Below are 24,692 nucleotides of genomic sequence, written 5' to 3'. Positions count from 1 at the left end.
TTACCATATATCTTCAAATTCAGCTCTCTCCTGTGCTTCATCTATAAAAGCTCCTTCTACTTGCTCTATTAAATGAGAAGTTTCTTATGAGTATTATCAGTATCATTTTTCTATGCAGGAATACATACAGTTCATCATGATTAAGTCCTTCATATTTTACCCTTCTCCTCCTCTCTCTATGCTTCAACTGAGTCCTGTTTTTGAAGGTCAAACTTTCTGTTCAGCTCTGGTCATTTCAACAGGAACATTTGAAATTCCTTTGGTTCATTGAAAGTCTGTCTTTTCCCCTGAAAGAGGATGTTCAGTTTTGCTGGGTAATTGATTCTTGGTTTCATTCCAAGCTCTTTTGCCTTCCAGACTATTATATTACAAGTCCTATGAGCCCTTAATGTAGTTTCTGCTAAGTCCTGTGTGATCCTGACTGTAGTTCCACAATATTTGAATTGTTTCCTTCTGGTTGCTTGTAATATTTTCTCTTTGACTTGGGAGTTCTGGAACTTGGCTATAATATTCCTGGGGGTTGGTTTTTTTGGCTCTCTTTCCGGGAAAGATGGGTAGATTCTCTCAATTTCTATTTTGCCTTCTGCTTCTAGGATATCAGGGAAGTTTTTCTGTAGGAATTTTTTAAAAATGAGGTCAAGGGGCATCTAGGTGGCACAGTGGATAAAGCACTGGCCCTGGAGTCAGGAGTACCTGGGTTCAAATCCAGTTTCAGATACTTAATAATTACCTAGCTGTGTGGCCTTGGGCAAGCCACTTAGCCCCATTTGCCTTGCAAAAAATAAATAAACAAAAATAAAAATGAGGTCAAGGCTTTTTTCCTGATCATGACTTTCAGGTGTCCCAATAATTTTAAAATTATCTTTCCTGAGCTGAGAGATTTCACATGAGAGTCAAGAAAAAGCTTTTTCAATGGAGTAGGTGGGGGGAGGCAAGGGGGAATGAGTGAGCCTTCATTCTCATCAGAAGTGGCACAGGGAGGAAATGACATACACACTTAATAGGGTGAGGAAATCTATCTTGCCCTGGAGAAGGATGGGAGGAAATGGATGAAGGAGAATGGGGGGAAGGAAGGGGGGGGGGGGTAATAGGTGATAGAAGAGAGGGAAGATCGAGGGAGAGGGTACTCAGATTCAACACACTTTTGGACAGGGCCAGGATGAAAAGAGAGAGAGAATAGAATAAATGAGAGTGGGGAGAAATAGAGTGGTGGAGGTACAGCTAGTAATAGCAACTGTGGGGAAAATATTGAAGCAACTCCTCTGGTGGACATATGATAAAAAAAAAAAAGCAACTCACCCCAGAGACAGAGCATTGAAATCTGAACACACACTGCAGTACAATTTTTTTTTCCTCTCTCTTCTCTATTCTTGAGGTTTCTCATCTGCTTCAGGTCGGGGGTTATGTTTATTCTTATGTTTACTTTTTTTTTAGATTTCTTTTTTGCAGGGCAAGTGAAGTTAAGTGGCTTACCCAAGGCCACACAGCTAGGTAATTAAGTGTCTGAGGCTGGATTGGAACTCACATACTCCTGACTCCAGGGCCCTCTATCCACTGCGCCACTTAGCTGCCCCTTATGTTTATTCTTATAACATTCAATTTACATCAATCTATGGGCATGGAAACAATGTAGAGACTTTCAGACAACCTTCTGTTGGGGGGGGGGGAATTGTAGAATTCAGAGCCTGGCAAAAAATGATGGATACATATTACTATTGTATATAATTGGAAAACAAATAAAATGTTAAAAAAAATTACCTTTCCTGAATCTGTTTTCCAGATCAGTTGTTTTTTTAATGAGACATTTCATATTTTCTCCGAATTTTTCATTATTTTAGTGTTTTGAAGTATTGTGTCTTGACTTCTCATAAATTCATCAGTTTCCTTCAGCTCCATTCTACACATGAAGGATTTGTTTTTCTCAGAGAGCTTTCTTATCTCCTTTTCCATCTGGCCAATTCTGTATTTTAATGCATTCTTCTCCTCAATAACTTTTTGAACTGTTTTATCCATTTGACCTATGTTGGTTTTTAACATGTTATTTTCTTCAGTATTTTTTTTATTCTCCTTAACTAAACTGCAGACTTCTTTTTCTTGTTTTTCCTACATCTCTCTCGTTTCTTTTCCCAATTTTTCTTCTATCTCCCTGAACTTGATTTTCAAAATCTTTTTTGAGTTCTGTCATAGCTTGAGCCCAACTTCCATTTTTCTTGGAGTCTTTAGATGCAGGAGCTGGTACTTCCTCATTTTCAGATTCAGTATTTTGATCCTTCTTGGGATCATAGACAAAGTATTTCTCAATGGTCTTCCTCTTTTTTTTCTGTTTAATCAGTTCTCCAGCCTGTGCCTGGTTTGGGGAGTGCTTCCTGATCTTTTGAGTATTATTGGGACACCCCACACACACAAGGATCTCAGTGTGTGAAGCTCTGACTGCTCTGCTGGTCTGTGAATGACCACAAGCGCACCCCTCTGCTCCAGGGCTAAGGTGGGGAGGGGGCTGTTCTATGGGGGCCAAGACTACGATCAGGATCTGAAAGTTGTTAGAGCCCCAGAGTCCTGTTCCAGAGGACAGATCTCAGGAGTCTCCCTCCCCTACCTTCATTGGACTGAGCACTCAGGGCTCAGTTGCCTGGAGGCTCCTGCTTGCCAGCTCCATGCCTGCTTCCATTTCCTAGATTTGGGTTCTGCTGCCCTGAGTGCCCTGAGGGCCTGGGCTTTGTGCTTGCTCTACCAGAGGTTCTCTGATGATCCTCCAAGTTGTGCTGGGTACTCCCTGGGATGCAGCTCAGGAAACTGCTTCTACTGTGGGAGCTGCAGCTCCCAGGTGCCCTGGGAGGCTGAAGTTTCTTCACTCTGGTGGGGCCACCACTCTAATCCCATGGAGCAGAGTTTTTCCACTCTTTTCCAGGTTACCTTGATCTGGAGAATTGCCTCACTGGATCTTTCTGTGGGTTTTGTCTGTTGAAAATGTAGTTAGAGTAATAATTTTAAGATTTTTTAAATATTATGGAGAGAACACCTAGAAGAGGCTCCTCTCCTGTTGCCATTTTGGCTCTACCCCTGTTATCTTCTTTCAAAGAGAGAATAGACTCAGTACAAATTGAAGAATAATTTTTTTCATTTAAAAATAAAGCTAAATTGTAAATATCTCAACAGCCAAAAAACCACAAACAAAGAACAACAACCAGTTAATTGCTTTGGTGAGGATGGTCTCAGGAAAGGAATTTGTATTTTCCCAAGGATTTTTAAAGTAAAAACTAATCACCATCTGTCATCATAAAGGATAGAAATATGTGTGTATGCATTTGTATACCTCTAAATAATCAGAGTTAGATCCAGATTAGTAAATACTCTCTTAGACTTTACAAGATTAACTTCAAACTCCACTTTTCTCCTGTTAGCTAATTTAGCTGTTGGTCACAAAGAGTGATCCACCCTTAGTGGTACAGCTCAAGACAAATCAGTCTCTTCCACTCAAGAAATAATTCCAGTGCAAGCACAGGCCATATTAATGGTGAGTCACCATCATTTCATAGATGATGGACAGTGTTATTACCATCAACACATTAACTTCTTCATACTGAAACACAATGATAATTTTTTCACTAAATTCAAGAATTTTCTAAATTCTATTCTTATATTTACCTCATTTTATGGAATTTAATCTTAGGTACATCTAAGTAGGTTTTCTTTTTATGGTAATTATGTATATTGCTTTATTTCTTGACTATTCTAAATAGTTTATTTCCATTAATCAGGTAGCATATTATGCTTAACAAAAACATTCTAAGTAAGTAAATATCCTGGATATTGCCTTCCATTAAAGGTTAACCATTCATAAATCTACAATTTCCTATTTCCAGATCTATATCAAACCCATACTCTTTTAACTAAACTATGATTGCAGGGGAATAATATAAAATAGAGCTGAAGAAGTAGGAAAGTATCATTTTCTGGTGGTTCTTAATCGTTAGGCAAAGGAGAATGTGCTTTACTTAGTAAACAGCTGAAGATAATGGGATCATTCAACAGAAAAGAGTCATGACCAAATCTATGCATAGAAAAGATTTTATGAAGGGTGAAATAGAAAACAGAGAATGGACTGATGATCCCAAGGCAAAAAGATGTTAAATTATAGGTCAAAGTGACACGCATAGCAAGGGTTTGAGGTAAGGTTAGAATAACAAAGTCCAGTTCCCTCTGTGACCTACTTCCATAGCATGACTGATGCAATAAGCTATCAGAGAATTTGATAGATGTCCTGAGGGTGACATGAAGGATGAATATGTTAGCTTTCATTAGGGCAGGTACCATGTTTTTTCTCTGAGACTAAAATAAAGAAAAAAGGAATTTAGAGTAATGAAGATAGGAAGTTCAGAAAATTCAAGTAGGAGATTAGTTCATCTGCTGAGTCTTTGGAGAAGAAGATGAAATTGGGGTCTTGAATAGGGAAAAAAGGTTGGAACTCTCATTGGAGAATAGGATAACTAATAAAGGGTTTTCTGTATCATGATGATGGCCCAATTCGTAATTGACTAGTAAGTATAATTTGATCACTTTTTATTTGATTTGAGGTCAGAAGCTGATTTTCTTTTTGCTTATATTTTCATGCCTTCAGTCATATTAAAAATTTGGAAATAAGTACGAACTTATTTTGTGCCTTGTGTATAAATTTGCATAAAACTTATATAAGTATAAATTCTATTTTTCAGATGACTATTGAAGCTCTTCGAGAGAATCTTTATTTTCAGTCTAAGGAAAATCTTTCAACAATATTGAAACTTATCTTGGAACATACAGAGGATTTTACTGATTCTGCCTACACCAGTCATGAGCACAGAGAACGCATCTTGGAGCTATCAAACCAAATTAAAATTGAATTGCAGCACTTGGTTTCAGTGTGGATGGAAGCAGTAAGAACTTTTTGTATTAAAATAAAGTCTGTATAACAGTTTTACCCCTTAAAGAATTATGGCATGTGTAAGTTAAACTTCATTGTCAAGACTGCAATTTTGGACCCCATGGTGAGACCAGAGGGTTTACCCTCAGGAGTGACCCCTATTGGTCTAGAAAATGGGCTTAATTTAGTATAATCTGGATTCAATGAAATCATGACAGGTTTTTAATAGAGTTTCCTTTCCTAAGTGATTAAAAAAAACCTCCTTAGTATTGTTCTAGAATGTTGCCAGGAATAAAAGTAAAGGTAACAGGTCTTTAGAGGACAATGCCTTCCCCTTTTTTGAAACTTGAGTCCCTTTGTCCTCCTCTAGTCCTGAGACTCTTATTTTCTCCAAGATCTTTCAAAGTAGCTTCTGCACTTAAATTTATCATTTCTTTCAGTATCACAGTTCATCTAATCTTGTGACTTTAGCACTTGAAAGACAGTAGCTAGATAGCATCCCAATTTCTCCTCTTTCTCCTGTTTTTTTTCTTTCTGGGTCCTTGCAAGAGAAAATAGATTGAATACTTGTCTTTTTATTACTATCCATTACTATCATTCCATGTACTTCAAGCAACAATCCTATCCCTTCTTTGATTCTTCTCTTGTCTCTAATATTGCTATTTTAAAAAAACTCCAAAATTGTTATGTTCTTGCCTAATATTCAATGGCAGACTTAGCTCATTCTGGGGTTTTACACTCCTAACCTTATTACAGTGTTGTACTCCATTTTCTTGCATCCATCCTCAGTTATTTTTTTCTTGATTCCTTCTTTTGTACTTGTCTTTTTTAAATCTGAGTTGGTGGGGGTGGCTAGGTGGTGCAGTGAATAGAGCACTGGCCCTGGATTCAGGAGTACCTGAGTTCAAATCCAGCCTCAGACATTTAATAATTATCTGGCTGTGTGGCCTTGGGCAAGCCACTTGACCCCATTGACTTGCAAAAACTAAAAAAAAAAATCTGAGTTGGTCAGTATAAGCAATTATATTATTTAAGTAATTTCTGGTTTTCCTCATTATCATTCATACTTGTTCATGACTTTACTATCTTATTCATGAAAGCTTCCCATCCTTTTTATACTGACTCTGCAAAATATCGGACTATCAGATCCTCCCAATGCTATTACCAATCCCTCGAAAAATTTGTTTTCTCAAAATCTAAGGCATGTGCTTGGTTGGCTTCCTTACCTCCTCCATCATGAACTAGGATAGACTGATTGATCACTTTTCCCCTATGTTTCTGTCATTTGAGTTTTAACTATTAGTATCTCTTTGGTCAGTATTAGGTTCAGAATAACAATTCTTCCAGTTATTTCTTCTGTCTTTTGAAGGATTAAATTATCATTAGGCAAGTCAAGAATTTTGTTATCTGCTTTTGTCAGATGATAGATGGCTATAATAATTTAAGTGTTCCATTGCTATGGTATTATATTTTCATGTCAGATTTGTATTGTGTATCAAAATCCTCATAACATTTCTTCTTCTGTCCAAATGGTTTATAACAGCAGCACTTCCTTCTTCCTCCACTGATCCTCAGCCAGTTGCTCTCTACTATATTTTATATTTAACCTAACCCTTTGGCTTCCTACATTTCTTTGTAGATAGTATATCTTTTTAAATTTTCTGTGCTAGCCGAACTTGTCCCCCTTTCTTCTATTCCTTTTCAATGAACTATACATTTAAAGAGTCATAGTCTAGTCTTGAATTCATTCCAAGTTTCTCTGAGACTGAATTTTCCTTCCTATGCTGGATCTCTAGTTCATTCTCTTTATTATCCATAATTTATGCATTTCAATATAGGAATAGAAATTGTGGGTTGGATTTTTTTTTTACTGGATTTTTCTTTTTTTTTTTTTCTCTCCTGTTCCACATTAAATCTCTCTTGTTTAGGTTTGCAAAACTCCAAACAAAAATTTTACCCAGCTTTCAAGATTCCAACCTTCATCAGGAGTCAATCATTCATATATTTTAAACATCAGGCCAGAAATCTAAATCCTGTTATCAGACTCCATTGTCTGTTCTTGTCTTAAATTTGCCTTTTATCTTTTGAAGTCCCCACCTGCCCTCAATAAGAGTGATGAAAAGCACCAGTTCTGTCAGTCACTGAATCCACAAACATTTATTAAAACTGAAGACATGAAAATATAATCACAAAGAAATTCAGCTTCTGTCCTCAAGATATTACATAAAAGGAAACTTAAAAAGGCTGTGTGGAAGAAAGGACAAAGGAATGATGGAGAAGTCCAGAGTACAGTTTAGTGGGAAGCAAAAAAATGACTGGCCTGGATACTCTCTTTAAATGGAGTTTGTGAGAGGAGCCCTCCTCCCTTCAATCTGAATGAGGGAGCCTGGGACAGAGAGTTCCAGATCTGAAGTGATCTGCCAGGATTGGAAAGGTTTCCAGGGATTGATGGAGAAGTCCAGAGAAGGGCAGCCTGGTAGGAAAACCTGCATCTCTCTGTTCTTCTGGTTTTTCTTTAAGTCTTAATTCGATTATCTTTAGCTGTTTTTGGAATGATATTATTTATACTTACATGAATCACCACAGATATATAAGATTCTCCCTCCTATATGCTCTGGGAAAATAGTCAAACTCTGTGTTAGTTCATTGCAATAAATATCCCCTCAGCAGGCAGGGACCAATCATTGTACTTACATTTTTGTCCTTTAATATTTATCTTCCTCCTAGAGGTTACTCCTTCTCCTAGAGATCTATATCCTTCTATGAGCACCAAAAAAAGCTACTTTTTTTCCAAAAATTGTCTACAAGATAAAGTTCTTCCTATTAACATTTTTTTCTTTGTCATGGAATTCTTTGGCAGTTGGTTAATCCTGAGGACCCCTTCTCAGAATGAAGTTTTTAAATGCATTAAATAAAATGCATAAGAGTATAAAGAAATCCAGTTATAGTGAAATTAAATTAATAAAAAAATTGTTTTAGGGGCAGCTAAGTGGCACAATGGATAGATAGATAGATCAGCCTTGGAGTTATGAGGACCTGAGTTCAAATTCAACGTCACACACCTAAGCTGTGTGATCTTGAGCAAGTCACTTAACCCCATTGCCTTGCAAAAATTAAAAAACAAAACAAAACAAAAAAATTGTTTTGAAGCAGTTAAGAGCCTTTGACCTATTACGTAACTCCGAATTTTTATGGCACCATTTCTTGCATCATGCAAAATGTGAAAATTCCACTGTCATTTCATATTTTTTTGTTTTTTATTTCCTCTACTAATTCTTTCTTCCATTCTTTCAAAGAGCATTTCAGGTTTAGAAATATGTTCCTTGGGGCAACTAAGGTGCATTGTATAAAGCACCAGCCCTGGAGTCTGCAGGTTTGGATCCCAAGGTGATACCAGAGGGGTTATAGCCTCAGGACTGAACCTTGTTAAATAACCTTATTAAAACATATTTATTTGGGTATATCTTGTACTTGAGGAAGTCATGAAAGGTTTTAGCAAACATTGTCTCTTTTTTTCCTTCATTGTTCTTAATTTTTAATTGTTTTGCTTTATGCTGTATTTATCACAATTTCTGTTGAACAAGGTTGATTTTTGTTTTTGTTGTTGCTTGTTTTTAAGTACTTGGGAGGGGTTTTTGTTTGTTATCTCTCTCCCTAGTGTTCTGTACTCATTGGTCCCAGAACAGATCATTCTGTGTTCTGCAACTTTGGGGGGAGAGAGAGAGAGAGAAGAGAGAAAGAGAGGTTTTTAGTTTTGTTTTTTTCTCCTTAGCAATAGGATTTTATATTTTCAACTTTGGAAGAAGCCTTAAAATTGCACTAAGATTTTTAGAACACCTGTTCTTGTTTGAAGATGTTATTTTAAACTCAGATCTCTTAATTCCTAAGTCAGTGCTCTTTTTCACATTAACTTAAAGGCAAACTCCTTACTTAAACATTTTGATACTTAAGTAAGGAGTTTGCCTTTAAGTTAATAGATAAAGGATTGGTATTAGAAGTAGAAGAATAACAGAAGATTTAAGTAAATTAATATGGTAACTGTGGATTGAATGAATTACTGCAGTTGGGGAGAGACAATAAGCAGGAATATCAGGAGAGTATTACAGTAATGAATGTAAAAGATCAGAACCTAAATTTTGTTGGTGATAGTGGAAATAAAAGAGACATTGCAGAGGTTAAACTGGCAGTATTTGAAATTGGGAGAGTCATGAAGTGGAAAAAGTCAGATTACTTGGAAGTTTAAGCCTGGGTAACTGGAATAAAGGTGGATGGTGATGCCATTAATAAAAATAGGGTGGAAAAACTAATTTCATAACAAATATGAGTTTGACTTTGTATATTTTAAGGTATAACATTGGAAATTTGAAGAATAATAGCCTTTAAAATTTAAAAAGCTGGGGTGGCTAGGTGGCGCAGTGGATAAAGCACCAGCCCTGGAGTCAGGAGTACCTGGGTTCAAATCTGGTCTCAGACACTTAATAATTACCTAGCTGTGTGGCCTTGGGCAAGCCACTTAACCCCATTTGCCTTGCAAAAATCTAAGAAAAAAAATTTAAAAAGCTGCAAAGCAACTTTGTGAAATAAATTTTAACATTTAAAAATTCCAACCCCAAATTACATTTCATAGAACTGAAATTATAATTGGTTTAGGGGGATAATAGGAATAATTTCTTTTCATTTTAGCAAAGCAAGAAAACAAAGAATATCATGGAAGATCTGGAACTAGCTATATTAAAAATAAGCCAGAGCATGAATGAATTTAAAAGAGAGGTAAGTACAGTTTGCATTATAATCTCTCTTAATTCTTCATTCATGTACTTATATGTTAAATACTAGTATGAATTATAAATTTCTGTGCATTTAAGCCATTTTGACAAAATAAATCATAAATCTGTAGAATCTCAGGAAAGATTTTTGAGGTCATTTAAGCCTGTATTGTCTAACTCAAACAGAAACAAATCCTTGCAATATTCAGAGTAAATTAGAAAACCACAAATTAACATTATGTTGCATTTGTTTTTTGTTTATTTTGTTAAAATATCCCAATTACATTTTAATCTGGTCCTTGGAGTTTTGCTCTAGCAATTTGGACACCTCTGAATCTAGAACAACTTATATCTGAACAGAAATCTGCTATATAAATCCTTACATTCATTATCTGTAAAATAAAGACAATTCCTCATTGGTTGTTGTAAGGATCAGTGAAATGAAGATTTGCAAACTTTAGTGTACTATATATGAAAAAGTCAGTTATTGTTACTTTTGACTGTAAGTTTCAATTCCCAGTCCAAAGATTATTATTCTTAGAGAAAACAGAAGCCAAACACACTTTATTTACATTGTCTTATTTCTTTCTCACAACTTCCTTTTGTGATAAATACTTTTATTCTTCCCATTTTATGGAATCCAAAGCTCCATTGAATTTAAGGTGCCAAGTTCAGCTGAACTACATCCAAGGTACTAAAAGAAGTGTCAAATGATTTCTAAGCCACTGTCATTGATCTCTGAAAGGTTAAATTAATGTCTTAATTAAGGGGGGGGAGAGACTGAAGCCCCCAAGTTATAAATCAGTGAACTTGAATTCTATTCCTTTCAAAATTCTAGGATGTTTTATGATTTTATTGAAAACAGATACCACAATGCACAATGTTAAAAGTTCTAGGTTCACAAATCCCCTAAAATCTATCCATAGACCACAGATTAAAAACCCCTGTGAAACTCACATCTTGGTTCATAGATTTGGGTTCTAATATGTTCTTTATAAGCTGGAATGATGGTCAGTATCTTTTGAGATGCTTGAATTTAAAAATCAACTTCCTGTGTACCAAAATAGGGATAGTTAATGTAAAAGTAGTAGTTTATGTGAAAAAAGCTATGAAGGGGCTAGTGAACTTAATGCTCAATCAACATCATGATATGATAATTTAAAAAGCTAATGCAGTCTTGGGTTGTCTTGAAAGACTTAGTATCCAGGATTTGGGAGATCATAGTTTTGCTGTACTTTTCCCTAGTCAAAGCACAACAAACTCCATGGCTCTTTATCTGGATACAGATGTGTCCAATTCTAGGCATCATATTTTATGAAGGACATCAACAAGGTGGAGCACATGATCAAGGGGACCAGAATGGTGAAGGGTCTCAAGATCATGTCACATGAGAATTGACTGATTGAAGAATGAGGAATATTTAATCTGGAGAAGAGATGAGTTAGGGCTAACATTTGGAAAAAGGATTAGCTTTGTCTTGCTTGGTCCCAGAGAGAACTAAGAATAATGAGAGGAAATTATCTGGCAAGGTAAGAAAAGCTTCTCAACAATGAGAGCACTGAGCTTTTTTGAAGCTTAGCCTAGTGGGTTCCTACTCACTGGAGACCTTTTATTAGAGGAAATGTGGTTTTATATAGAGGGTGCTCTACATGGAGTCAGGAAGAACTCAGTTTGAATCCTACCTCTCATCTTTATTTGTTACATGATCCTGTGCAAATCACTTAACCTCTTTGAGCCTCAGTTTCTTTATCTGTAAAATGGAGATGATAATACTTCATGAAGTTGTTGTGAGGATCAAATGACATGTATAAACTTTAAGGCATTATAGTAATTTATCATTAATATTCAAATGGAGGCTAGGTAACCCCTTATTGGAAGTGTGGTAGAGGGGATATATTGTTCAGGGAGAATTTGAGCTAAGTGTCCCGTATATGTGTCCCCAGTGTCTAGCACCATGCCTGGTACAAAGTTGTCCCTTAACAAATAATTAATGTTGGATGGCCTTTCAAAATCCTTCTGCCTCTCAGGATTCTGTTAGATAGTTCACATTTTCTGAAATTAAAAACTGATATAGAATGATATATTAACAAAGAACAAATCATTTGGGTTTGTCTTGCAATTTATTGGGGGAAGATCTGGAATGGTACAAGCTTATTAACATGGAGTCAGGAAGAGCTCAGTTTGAATCCTACCTCTCATCTTTATTTGCTACATTATCCTGGGCAAGTCACTTAACCTCTTTGAGCCTCAGTTTCTTTATCTGTAAACAAAGAACAAATCATTTGGGTTTGTCTTTCAATTTATTGGAGGAAGATCTGGAATGGTACAAGCTTATTAACTAAATATAATCTTATAGTTTACAAGAAATCTCAAAGGATACAAACTGCATTTAGTTTCTTTTAAAAAAAGTCTGCAGCAAATCATAGAAAAAAGCAGTAGAGGGAATAGAAAGTGTTAGAGGAAAAGGATCAATAATGACACCTTGGAATGCTACCATCTTCATGACCGTATTAGGCAAATCAGGTGTCTCAATTTGGGGTCTCAGTTTTTTTAACTTTAAAATGGAAGGATCATATTAAATGATGTCTATGACTCCTTTCAGTTCTAAAACTTATGATAAGTAACATTTATCTCAATTTAAATTATTCCAGATGGCTGAGTTAGAAAATAAGATTAAAGCAGTCAACTTGATTCAGTAGGGAAAGCATTGTCTAGCCTCCTTTGACAAACGGTACAAATCCTGCAGCTCTCAATTCTTTTACTACAGACTTAAACTGAGACTTTTGAATCAAATGAGATTCTTACTGGACTAGTTGATACTCTGTTTTATCCAGCTCTTTCATCCTATCTTTATTATACAAAAGAAAAAAAATGCTTTCTGGTACATGAGTTGGCAAAATCTAGAAAACTCCCCCCTTGATGATATTTACAATCAAAAGAGAATAATTTTTCCCCCCAAAGAAAAAAAAATATTTCCTTTCAAATAAATATTAGACTTAGAAGCTCTACTGCCTTTGGACACCCAGAAGTAATGATTCATCTTTTTTTTTATAAATTTTTTTATTAAAGATATTATTTGAGTTTCACAATTTTCCCCCCCAATCTTACTTCCCTCCCCCCACCCCCCATGGAAAGCAATCTGTCAGTCTTTACTTTGTTTCCGTGTTGTACATTGATCCAAATTGAATGTGATGAGAGAGAAATCACATAAGGAAGGAAACTTCATCCTCCTAAAAGGTACCATAGAAAATAAAGTCATTTCAATATTAAATATATATGCACCCAGTGGGACAGCACCCAGATTCTTAGAGGAGAAGCTGAAAGAACTACAGGAAGACATAGACAGCAAAACTCTACTAGTGGGAGACCTCAACCTCTCACTATCAGAACTAGATAAATTGAATCATAAAATAAACAAGAAAGAAGTTAAGGAGGTAAATAGATTGTTAGAAAAATTAGATATGGTAGACTTATGGAGGAAAGGGAATGGGGATAGAAAGGAATATACCTTTTTCTCTGCAGTACATGGAACTTATACAAAAATTGACCATGTACTAAGACAGAAAAACCTAATGATCAACTGCAGAAAGGCAGAAATAGTGAATACATCTTTCTCAGATCACAATGCAATAAAAGTCATATGCAATACTGGGCCAAGGAAATATAGACCCAGAACAAATTGGAAACTGAATAACCTCATTTTAAAAAATGAGTGGACCAAAAAACAAATTATAGAAAGAATTAACCATTTTATCCTAGATAATGATAATAATGAAACAACATACCAAAACCTATGGGATTCATTCAAAGCGACTCTCAGGGGATATATTATAGCTCTAAATGCTTACATGAATAAATTGGAGAAAGAGGAAATCTATTAACTAAACATGCAACTAAAAAAATTAGAGAAAGAACAAATCAAAAATCAATAATTAAATACTAAATTAGAAATTCTAAAAATTAAAGGAGAAATTAATAAAATCGAAAGCAAAAAAACTATTGAATTAATAAATAAAACCAAAAGTTGGTATTATGAAAAGACCAATAAAATTGATAAACCTCTGGTCAATTTGATTAAAAAAAAAGAAAGGAGAGAGAAATGACATCCTTAAGGAAGAGACAAGAAGTCTAAGAGGTAACAAGATCAGACAATAAGATATCTGGTTTTTTTTTTTCTAAATTAAAGGGAATAGTCCTTGAACTTTGTTCAAACTCCACGGCTCTTTATCTGGATACAGATGGCACTCTTCTTTGCAGACAGCCCCAAATTGCTCCTGATTGTTGCACTGATGGAATGAGCGAGTCCTTCAAGGTTGATCATCACCCCCATGTGTTTTTCTGGTTCTGCTCATCTCACTCAGCATCAGTTCATGCAAATCCCTCCAGGCTTCCCTGAAATCCCATCCCTCCTGGTTTCTATAAGAACAATAGTGTTCCATGACATACATATACCACAGTTTACTAAGCCATTCCCCAATTGAAGGACATTACTTGATTTCCAATTTTTTTTTTAGGTTTTTTTGCAAGGCAAATGGGGTTAGGTGGCTTGCCCAAGGCCACATGGCTAGGTAATTATTAAGTGTCTGAGACGGGATTTGAACCCAGGTACTCCTGACTCCAGGGCCGGTGCTTTATCCACTATACCACCTAGCCGCCCTGATTTCCAATTCTTTACCACCACAAACAGGGCTGCTATAAATATTTTTGTACAAGTGATGTTTTTACTCTTTTTCATGATCTCTTCAGTGTATAGACCCAGTAGTGGTATTGCTGGGTCAAAGGGTATACACATTTTTGTTGCCCTTTGGGCATAGTTCCAAATTTCTCTCCAGAAAGGTTGAATGAGTTCATAGCTCCACCAACAGTGTAGTAGTGTCCCAGATTTCCCACAACCCTTCCAACAATGATCATGATCCTTTCTGGTCATACTGGCCAATCTGAGAGGTATGAGGTGGTACCTCAGAGAAGCTTTAATTTGCATTTCTCTAATAATTAATGATTTAGAGCAGTTTTTCATATGGCTATGGATTGCTTTGATCTCCTCGTCTGTAAATAGCCTTTGCATATCCTTTGACCATTTGTCAATTGGGGAATGGCTTTTTGTTTTAAAAATATGACTCAGTTCTCTGTATATTTTAGAATGAGTCCTTTGTCAGAATCATTAGTTGTAAAGATTATTTCCCAATTTACTACATTTCTTTTGATCTTGGTTACAGTGGTTTTATCTGTGCAAAAGCTTTTTAATTTAATGTAATCGAAATCATCTAGTTGGTTTTTGGTGATGTTCTCCAACTCTTCCTTAGTCATAAACTGCTCTCCTTTCCATAGATATGACAGGTAAATTAGCCCATGATCTTCTAATTTGCTTATAGTATTATCTGTACTGTCTGCAAGTCCTGTAACTATTTGGATCTTATCTTGGTAAAGGGTGTTAGGTGTTGGTCTAATCTAAGTTTCTTCCATACTAACTTCCAATCTTCCCAGAAATTTTTAGCGAAGAGGGTGTTTTTATCCTAATAGCTGGACTCTTTGGGTTTATCAAACAGCAGATTACTATAATCGTCTCCTACTTTTGCCCCTAGTCTGTTCCACTGGTCCACCACTCTGTTTCTTAGCCAATACCAAACAGTTTTGATGACTGATGCTGTATAATATAATTTTAGATCAGGTAGGGCTAAGCCCCCTTCTTTTGCACTTTTTTTTTCATTAAGCTCCTGGCAATTCTTGACTTTTTATTTCTCCATATGAATTTACTTACAATTTTTTCTAACTCATTAAAGTAATTTTTTGGAATTTTGATTGGTAGGGCACTAAACAGGTAGTTTAGTTTTGGTAGAATTGTCATTTTTATTATATTAGCTGTACCTATCCATGAGAAGTTGATATTTGCCCAGTTAGTTAAATCTGATTTAATGTGTGTGAGAAGTGTTTTATAATTGTTTTCAAAAAGTTTCTGAGTTTGTCTTGGCAAATAGACTCCCAGTTATTTTATATTGTCTGAGGTTACTTTGAATGGGATTTCTCTTTCTAGCTCTTCCTGCTGTATCTTGCTAGACATATATAGAAAAGTTGAGGATTTATGAGGGTTTATTTTATAACCTGAAACTTTGCTAAAATTGCTAATTGTTTCCAGTAGGTTTTTGGATGATTGATTCATCTTTTTTTAAAAAGTAAACAAATGATTTTAAAGTTCATTCCCAATGAAATAGGTATAGTGTTTAAAGGACTGATTTATGAATCAAGAAAAACAGATTTTGGGGCAGCTAGGTGGCGTAGTGGATAAAGCACTGGCCCTGGAGTCAGGAGTACCTACTTTCAAATCCAGTCTCAGACAATTAATAATTACTTAGCTATGTGGCCTTGGGCAAGCCACTTAACCCCGTTTGCCTTGCAAAAACCTAAAAAAAAAACAAAACCAGATTTCAGATCCTTCCCTTGATATATAATGACTTTGTTAACTTGGAAAAATAATTTAACCCTTCAATGTCCTCAAGAAACTAAGATTATAGGTTGCAGAACAGTTGCAAATTTGCTTTTGGTAAAGGAAGTTCAAATTTTTCTAGAAGTTTCTTGCCCCAATGAAATCATAGATCCATTCCCTGAAAAAAAATCTCAATTCAAGGTCTAAATCAAATCTCTCATTAACTTTCTTTAACGAAAGCTTCATTGATGCCTTTTATTTTTTATATCATGGTCCTTTCCCAACATATCCTTCCCCCCTTCTATCTCAATCCATGCCTATTTCCTGATTGGATCACCCTTTGTGATTCACTCTAAGAAAAGTAGAGGTGAAAAGTCCTCTGTCACTGGTAAAATGCTCCTTTGGGTCTTAGGAACAATCATCAATTTTTCTAAGAGAAGCAAAAGAACATGACAGTTCTCCTCTCCTCTTAGCTTTCCTTTGGTTGTGGCCTCTAGCCTCCATTCTTGTTGTATTTTTTTTCTGGACTTTACAAGTGCACTCTCCAGGACAGGTGACTCATTCCTCATGTACTCTGACAGGTGTGGCAATGATCTGGCTGGAAGATCAAACCATGTAAGAAAGGACTTATTGGTAGTAAAATGAAAAGAATTTGAGGTTGTTTGGGCCACCACACTACACTGCACTTAGATTTGCCACAATATGCCACTTTTCCACTTTTCCTCTACAGTTTCTCAGAAACCTAAGTGATGCAATGGGATACTAATATATTTGATTTTTAAAATATTAATGAGTGGTCAGTGAGCCTTACTAGTCTGTCTCTCACTATTATTCCAACAAATGAAGCTCCACAATGCAGCAACATTGCTTGCAACAGATCTTCTAAAGCACCATGTGGATCATGTGATTTTGAAAGCATTAAAAATTACTGGAGTAGAAGGAAACTTAGAAGCTTTGGCAGAATATACTTGCAAGCTATCTGAACAGAAAGAACAGCTTATTGAGGTGAGTTCAGTGTATTTAACATACTTTATTATCTGTTAACAGTATCTTCTGCCATTTTGTTCTCAGGGAACAATTCAATATCATGTATTACTCCAACATCTCTTTTTGTGTAAGATTCTAACAACCTTGACTGTCTGGAACATAGTCATGAATGTGTTTTTACAATGTTTTGTAAGTTTTATATATATATGTGATCCTTTTTTATTTTTACTTATACTTAATTGAACCAGATCTTCATAGTTCCAGGTGTTAATCTCCATTTAGAATGTGAATTTGTTCAAATTAAACTATAGAAATGTTGCTGTTTTCTAGACTTGTCGATTGTTGAGACATATATCAGGGACAGAACCCCTTGAAATTACTTGTATGCATGCAGAGGAGACATTTCAGGTCACTGGTCAACAGGTATGATTGCACTGGATTTTTTTTTCTCCTAAATAACATTTTTCTATGAATTAAAAGTTTACAATTGAATTTTCATGCTAAGCAAGTTAAGGATATTTGCCTTAAGGAGGGAAATGTATTAAGGACTTACTATAGGTCAGTGCTCAGCTTGGAATGGAAGGGGGGTGGGAAGTCCAGCAATTCATAAAAAGACCCTTGGGTTATTGATAGACAATAATTTACTGATCCCAAGAAGGTGAAATAGCTTTGTAATTGTTAAAGTTTCATTGTAATAGGGAAAGCTTTAAAACAGCAAGAAATTATCAGTCTGGGGTACTAAAAATCAGATAATATAATTTTGTACCTGATCATATAGACACACACAGTTTTTGCAAGGGTTTTTAATAATTATGATTGCCAACTAGAAAGTTATTTCAGCTAGATGCTATTTTGAAGATAACCAGTTGAGGTCTGTCTCTAAATGTTTATTAGGCTAGGGAATGGAAACAGGCAAAGAATAAAATTTAATCCCAATATACTATCATCTCTCCTTAGATTCACAATAATATAAAGCCACTATGTGCTCTCCCCTAACCATGACACAAGGAAGACGTTTCTTTATCATATTAGCATAAATTGCCTTCAGCTAGTCTGTAAAACCTTTTGCAGGTTACATGCAGAGTTAGGATGTTATGGAAGGGTATACTTCAATCTACTTGGAGTATCATCTCTTCTTAATTTGACAAGCACCACCATTAAAACCAGGATCATTTTCAGGCAAAGATGTTTTCCACTTTTTAAGTTAGCCCATCTAGATACTGACCTTCTTAAAAAAAAATTATTGTTGTTTAAGTAGCACTATTTTAAAGTTGATGGCATTTCCAGGGAAGTATGATTTGCACCCGTGCTAGTTCTTATTCATGGCTTTCTCAGTTGTTTCAGATTTGCAAGGAGATTACTATATTGTTTGGGTACTATGAAAATATTCAATTCATTTCCACAAATTTTTATTGAGTCCACTTGCAAAACGCTGTGCTAGTGCTGGAAATATTAAGACAGATATACAAAAGCCCCTAACTTCAAAAAGGACACAACATATACACAGATATGTCAATACAAGTTGGTTTGAGAAAGGAGAAAGCACTCATAACCGAGGGGACTCATAATCGAGTTTCAAAGAGAAGGCACCCCATGATCTGAGTTGACATTTGAAGAAAGATAAAGATTCTGGAAAGTAGGGAGAGAAATCCAGTTTGGCTAAAACATGGAGTACATGAAGGGGAATACTGTGAAATAAGACTGAAAATTTAGATTGGAGTCAGATTGTGTAAGACCTTAAATAAAAGGCTGGAGAATTTGTAATTTATTCAATGATAATAAGAAATCACTGAACTTTTTTTGAGCAGGAAAGTCATGTATTCAAACCTGTGCATTTGGCATCTATGTTTGGAGAGGGGAAAGACTAGCTCTCAAGAAAGCTAATTGGGAGACTATCCTAGTGAGAACAGATTAAGGCTTGAACTACAGTAGTGACTGTGTAAATGGAGGATGAATGTAAATGCTTGACATATTGTGGAGGTAGAATTGAAGCCATGAAAGTTAACAAGGAAGAAAATATAAAATAAGGGCCCAGAATAGAATCTCCAGAAATATCTAAGGGTGAAAGATTGAATATGAGCCAGCAAAGAAGAAGCAGATATAAGAAATCAGTATCATGGAAACCAGGAAAGAAAATAGTGTTCTGGAGTTGGGCCTGGTTAGCAAGGTGAGGAGTTGCACCGGAGGTCAAGAAGAATGAGGACAAAGAAAAGACTATTGGTTTAGCAAGTTGGGAGGCCAAAGACAACCCTTGAGACAGAGATTTCCATGGGATGGTAGAGTGAGGAAGTTCTCTGAGTCAAGAGTTTTTTGATAGTGAATAGGAAAGAAATAGGATTATAGTTTCATGGGGCTGGCAAAACCAAGCAAGGGTTTGTGAGTTTGAGGGAGACCTAATCATGTTTGTAGGTAATTAAAGAGAGGTTGAAGATGAGAAAGTGAGAGGAAACTTTTTGAAATTCATTTACATATGGTTTCTCCTCTTCAGATAATTTCAGCTGCTGAAACTCTGACATTACATCCGTCCAGCAAGATTGCTAAAGAAAATCTTGATGTGTTTTGTGAAGCTTGGGAATCTCAGATTAGTGATATGTCAACATTAGTAAGAGAAATAAATGATGTGTTTGAAGGAAAGCGAGGTAAGTCAGAATGCTGATAACATTTTTCAGTTTTCAACTGTTAAGTTTATAATTTTTGTTTCAGGCTTCATCAGATATTAAAAGAATCATCTTTTGTCACTCAGGCTAGCTATTAAGCTCAAATATGTAAATTTTCAGAAATTATATATAAAAATTATTCTTTATCTTTACTAAATTAAATATGGTATGGCTGATGAGAAATGATGGTGTTATCTATAATTGTTGACCCCAGTCATTATTTATCCTAGTATTTAAGTAGTTGAAATCTTCATAAGTACAATTAAGTGGGAATTTTATTTGATTACTTAACTAGTATTGTTAAGCTTGTTAAATTTAATATTTAAATTTTATCATTATTATCATTACCAATTTTCTCTTATAACTATTCTTTATTCTTGGAACCAATCCCATACTTAGTACTATTAGCTTGGATTCTAGAACACTTCATAATGTAGTGAATGTAGCTATTTGATTTTTGAACTGCTGTCCTTCCTCTTGGATGGAATCTCTTTACCTGATGACTACACAACCGTGGAATATTTCTTGTGGTTGGTAAGTTTATTGGCATTTTTACAACATATAGAATAGCACCATAAGATATAAAGTAAAAAATTATTTTGATTCTCCATTTAATTTCATCTAAAGTGTTTTTCATTAGTAATGAGCTTGTTATACTTGCTATCAGAAAAAAATCTCATTGTAGTCTTGTTATTTCTTAGGAAAAAATCTTTTTTTTGTATAGTTTAATTATATCACTTATCAGGAGCATATTATTATAAAATGCCACTTAGAACCATGATCTCATTGAATTAATGTTTATTCACTATATACAGCTATTACATGTTTCTAAAATGCTGTCATGTCATTCAGTCATATCCCTCTTTGTGATCTCATTTGGAGTTTGTGTGGCAAAGATACTAGTTTGTCAATTCATTCTCCAACTTATCTTACAGATGAGGAACTGAGGCAAAGTATTAAGTGACTTGCTCAGAGTCTCACATCTAATAAATGTCTAAGGTCAGATTTGAACTTAGGAAGATGAATCTTCTTGATTCAAATGCTGTGTACATTTGCTTAAAAAAATCAAAATCACCATTATTTTAAAAAGCCATATCATTTGTGAAATATTTAGTTCAACAGACATTTTGGAAATACTATTGGCACAATTGAAATTTAACAAAAGGGTAAACAGAGAAATTTCTCTGAGCAAAATAAGATTTATTTTAGTTACAAAAATGATTGACGGGGCAGCTAGGTGGCGTAGTGGATAAAGCACCGGCCTTGGAGTCGGGAGTACCTGGGTTCAAATCCGGTCTCAGACACTTAATAATTACCTAGCTGCATGGCCTTGGGCAAGCCACTTAACCCCATTTGCCTTGCAAAAAAAAAAAAAAACCTAAAAAAAATGATTGACAGTATTTCTACCCCCAAGGAGTATAAAATCTAATACAAATCATTCATAGGTATAGAATACAAGATAAAATGTAATGAATGCATTAAAAAAGTAAGGAATTCTATTTCAGAAGAGGGGAATAACTTTTAATTGTGAGAATAATGGAGGACTTCATGGAAGAGATGATTGTTTCAATGTGACTTTAAAAAATGGAAAATAGTTGAAAAGTAAATAAGTCTGTAAAGATATTGGTATGAGATTCAGCATAGCCAGAGCATCTCAGGAAGATTTTTGGAGGTTAAAGAGTTAGTCTTTGAAGAAAGAAAGCAATTTTAATAGCTAGGGTGCTAGGGGATACAGATCTACACACCCCACCCTAATCTGTCTTCTGAGCACCAGTCCTGCATCTTTAATTATCTGATTAAAATCTCCATCTGGATTTTGTTGCCAGCAATTCAATTTCAGCATGTACAAAACTGAACTTCTCTTTTCTCCTAAACCTATCATTTTGCTTCACTGTTTCAGTTAAGAGTACCACCATCCTCACAGCCACCCAAGTTTAAAATCTCAATTGTCTGAGCCTCTCCCCCAAAATATCCCCATATATACTATTTATTGACAAATTCTGTCAATTCTACCTCCATGTTGTTTTTTACAAAATAGACCTTTTGTACATTCAGATTATCCCTCTCATTAGGACTTCTGATTGGTGTCTCTACTATTAATCTCTTTCTTCATTGATCGATAGATCACACATCTGACAAAATAATTTTCCTAAGATATTGTCCTGTCCAGGAACAAAGGAAACTACTAAAGGTTTCCCTTATCTCTAGATAAAAATCCAATTAGTAAGAATTTATGAATTATCTACTATTTGTCTAACTCTGTACTTAGGAACTAGGAATTCAAAGACAAATGCCCTTAAGGAACTTAATTTCTATTCGGAGATACATATACATATATAAATGTATGCAAAATAAATTCTAGTTAGTTTTTTGTGGAGGGAAAGTACTAGGACCTAGGGAGATCAGAAAAGGACTCATGGAGATGGTAACACGAGGTAAATTTGAAGAAAAGAAGATTCTAAGGCAAAAGTGAAGAAGTGGGGCATCTCAAGCTTGGGGGGACATCCTGTTCAAAGGAGAGATGAAGGGCAGCAAAAAGACCAATTTAGCTGAACCAAAAGGTTTATTAGTGGAATATTAGATAATAAGGCAGGAAAGGTAGAATGGAGCCAAGTTGTAAAGGGCTTTATATGCCAAAATAAGGAGTTTGATCCTAGAGATAAAAAGAAGACCCTGGAATTTATGAAACAAGGGAGTGATATGGTTAGAAGTGTAGGCATTAAGAATATCACTTCAACAGTCATGTGAAGAAGGATAGCATAGGGAAAGACTTGAAACAGGAGACCAATTAGGGAGCCATTGCAATAGTCCAGGCAAGAGATGATGGAGGGCTTCAATGAAGGAAGAGAAAAATGCAAGAAATGCTGTGAAGGGAGAAACATAAATGGTTTAGCCTGTCTTTTAAGGCCCTCAGGAATCTGGTGCCAGTCTACTTTACTATACATATTTCATCTTGTTTCCCTTCAAATATTCTGCATTCCATCTACTAGCTTTTCCTCCAGATCAGCATGTTACCTCTTAACCTCTGTGTGTTCACCCAGGTCATCCCCAGACCTGGAATTTACTACTTCCTGATTTCAACCTTTCAGAATCCCTTTCTTCCTTCAGGGATCAACTCAGGTACCAATTTTTCCATATAGTAATACTAGATCTCCATGGTTTCCCCTGCCCTTTTCATTGAAATCCTCATATCTTCTCATTGTTCATTCTTCATCTAATTGTTCCTATCATTCTCTACCTTGTATTATACTTATCAGAATAACCATTGTATCTTTCCACTTCATCCCTCACTTAAGCTTTCCTAAAGTCAAAGACTATTTCTTTTTTAATCTTTATATTCTCAACCCCTAACAGAAGACTTTGCATATAGTCACTTAATAAATAAGCACTAAATAGATGAATTTTTTAAATAAGTTTGTTCCATAATGGAAAATATCTTAAGCAAAAGCACAGAGATGGGAAGGAGCAGGTCAAAAAGAAGGGATGAGTACTTTTTAATGTGGTACAGAAAATACAAGAGGGACTAGTGAGAAATGAGAAAAGTAGTAAAGGCTTTTGAAAAGAGAAGTGACATGATCATAGTGTATTGGAAGTGAAAAGAAGAGGGACAGATTCAAGAAGTTGGGGGGGGTTGACTGTTATATATGGTTTGGTTTGGGGTTTTGGGGTTTTTTTTTTGGTTCAGATCTGGGTTTTCAATAAGGTAGGGAAATCCCACAAAACAACCTCCCTCCACCAGTGCAGAATGGCAGTTCATATGTAACTTTACAGTCTTCATTGTTGGAGCATTAAGAGTTTAAATGATTTTTCTCATGATCACACAAATAGTATGTGCCAGAAGCAAGACTCATGACTAGGACCTCGACTCCAAGACCAGCTCTCTATTCCATTCCCCATAATGTCAGACTAAGAGTTTACATTATGACTTGACTCTCCCATAAGAACAAAAAGTTAAGTAAACACACACACACAAACACACACATACACACACACACACACACACACTCTTCTGTGTAAGATTAAATGTGATAAAAAACACAAATAATCACCATATATTTATCTACCAAGATGCTACAATAGTCTGCCTCATTCATACTACAAGGGAATACAAAAAGAGTCAAAGGATAGTCCCTGCTTTCAAAGAGCTCAGTATGTAGTAAGGGAGATAACAAGTAAACAAATATGTACGAACAAGCTATATACATGAAAAATAGAGAATAATTAAGAATGGGAATGTACTTGCATTAAGAGGGATTAGGATGGGGCAGCTAGGTGGTGCAGTGGATAGAGCACCAGCCCTGGAGTCAAGAGTACCTGAGTTCAAAATCTGACCTCAGACACTTAATAATTACCTAGCTGTGTGGCCTTGGGCAAGCCACTTAACCCCATTGCCAAAATAAAAAAACTAAAAAACTAAAAAACTAAAAAAAAAAACTAAGAGGAATTAGGAAGGGCTTCCTGTAGAAGATGGGATGTTAGTTGAGAACTAAAGGAAGCCAATAGGCAAGGATGAAATGTGGAGAAGAATAGCATAAGGAGTAAAATTCTTGACTTAGAAAGAAGAGGTAGGTTCATATTAGCAAGCTAATCAGTATCATCAGTCCTCAATTTACTGATCTATTAAATGAGTTGGTTAGACTAGATGGCCTCTAAGTTCCCTTCCAGCATAAATCTATGATTCTATATGAAATACCCAGCTTTGCCTTCTGTTTTCCTATGTGTTAACCCATAGCAGAGGATATCAGCAATAGAATGTGTAATAATAAGGATTCTTATCCCTTAATTTTAATTAAAGAACTGACTCTAAATTTCTAAGTATTCATGTTTTTATACTGCATACATCAATCCTCTGACTTTTTTCTCTGATGGGGAATTATATACTTGAGGATTCAAGCCCATACTTGGGCTATACAAAAGAAAGCAAATGAGAATTAATTTCTTTCTTGTGATAATAATTCATT

At 35.4% G+C, this 24,692-nt stretch overlaps 2 protein-coding genes across 6 annotated transcripts in view; one reads left to right on the top strand and one right to left on the bottom strand.

The window, feature by feature from the left end:
- ABITRAM (actin binding transcription modulator) overlaps window positions 1-24,692 on the bottom strand; it is a 181,352-nt gene that overhangs the window by 84,562 nt on the left and 72,098 nt on the right. Inside the window, exon 6 of one of the 4 annotated variants that reach the window (XM_074196762.1) lies at window positions 11,784-11,926. The exons of the other annotated variants lie outside the window; for them this stretch is intronic. The gene's annotated coding sequence lies outside the window, so the exon portion shown is untranslated. Of the gene's footprint in view, window positions 1-11,783; window positions 11,927-24,692 lie in introns of those variants that run through there. 4 annotated transcript variants of the gene reach the window in all.
- Window positions 1-24,692, top strand: part of CTNNAL1 (catenin alpha like 1) — a 101,098-nt gene that overhangs the window by 49,301 nt on the left and 27,105 nt on the right. For both annotated transcript variants that reach the window (XM_074196753.1, XM_074196754.1), the window contains exons 7-11: window positions 4,713-4,913; window positions 9,584-9,670; window positions 16,934-17,092; window positions 17,405-17,497; window positions 19,563-19,713. In XM_074196753.1, the coding sequence (XP_074052854.1) occupies window positions 4,713-4,913; window positions 9,584-9,670; window positions 16,934-17,092; window positions 17,405-17,497; window positions 19,563-19,713 (691 nt within the window). The remainder of the gene's footprint in view (window positions 1-4,712; window positions 4,914-9,583; window positions 9,671-16,933; window positions 17,093-17,404; window positions 17,498-19,562; window positions 19,714-24,692) is intronic.

Source organism: Macrotis lagotis, chromosome 8 (assembly GCF_037893015.1).
Source record: "Macrotis lagotis isolate mMagLag1 chromosome 8, bilby.v1.9.chrom.fasta, whole genome shotgun sequence".
Classification (NCBI taxonomy): domain Eukaryota; kingdom Metazoa; phylum Chordata; class Mammalia; order Peramelemorphia; family Peramelidae; genus Macrotis; species Macrotis lagotis.
This window is presented reverse-complemented; position numbering and strand designations above follow the sequence as displayed.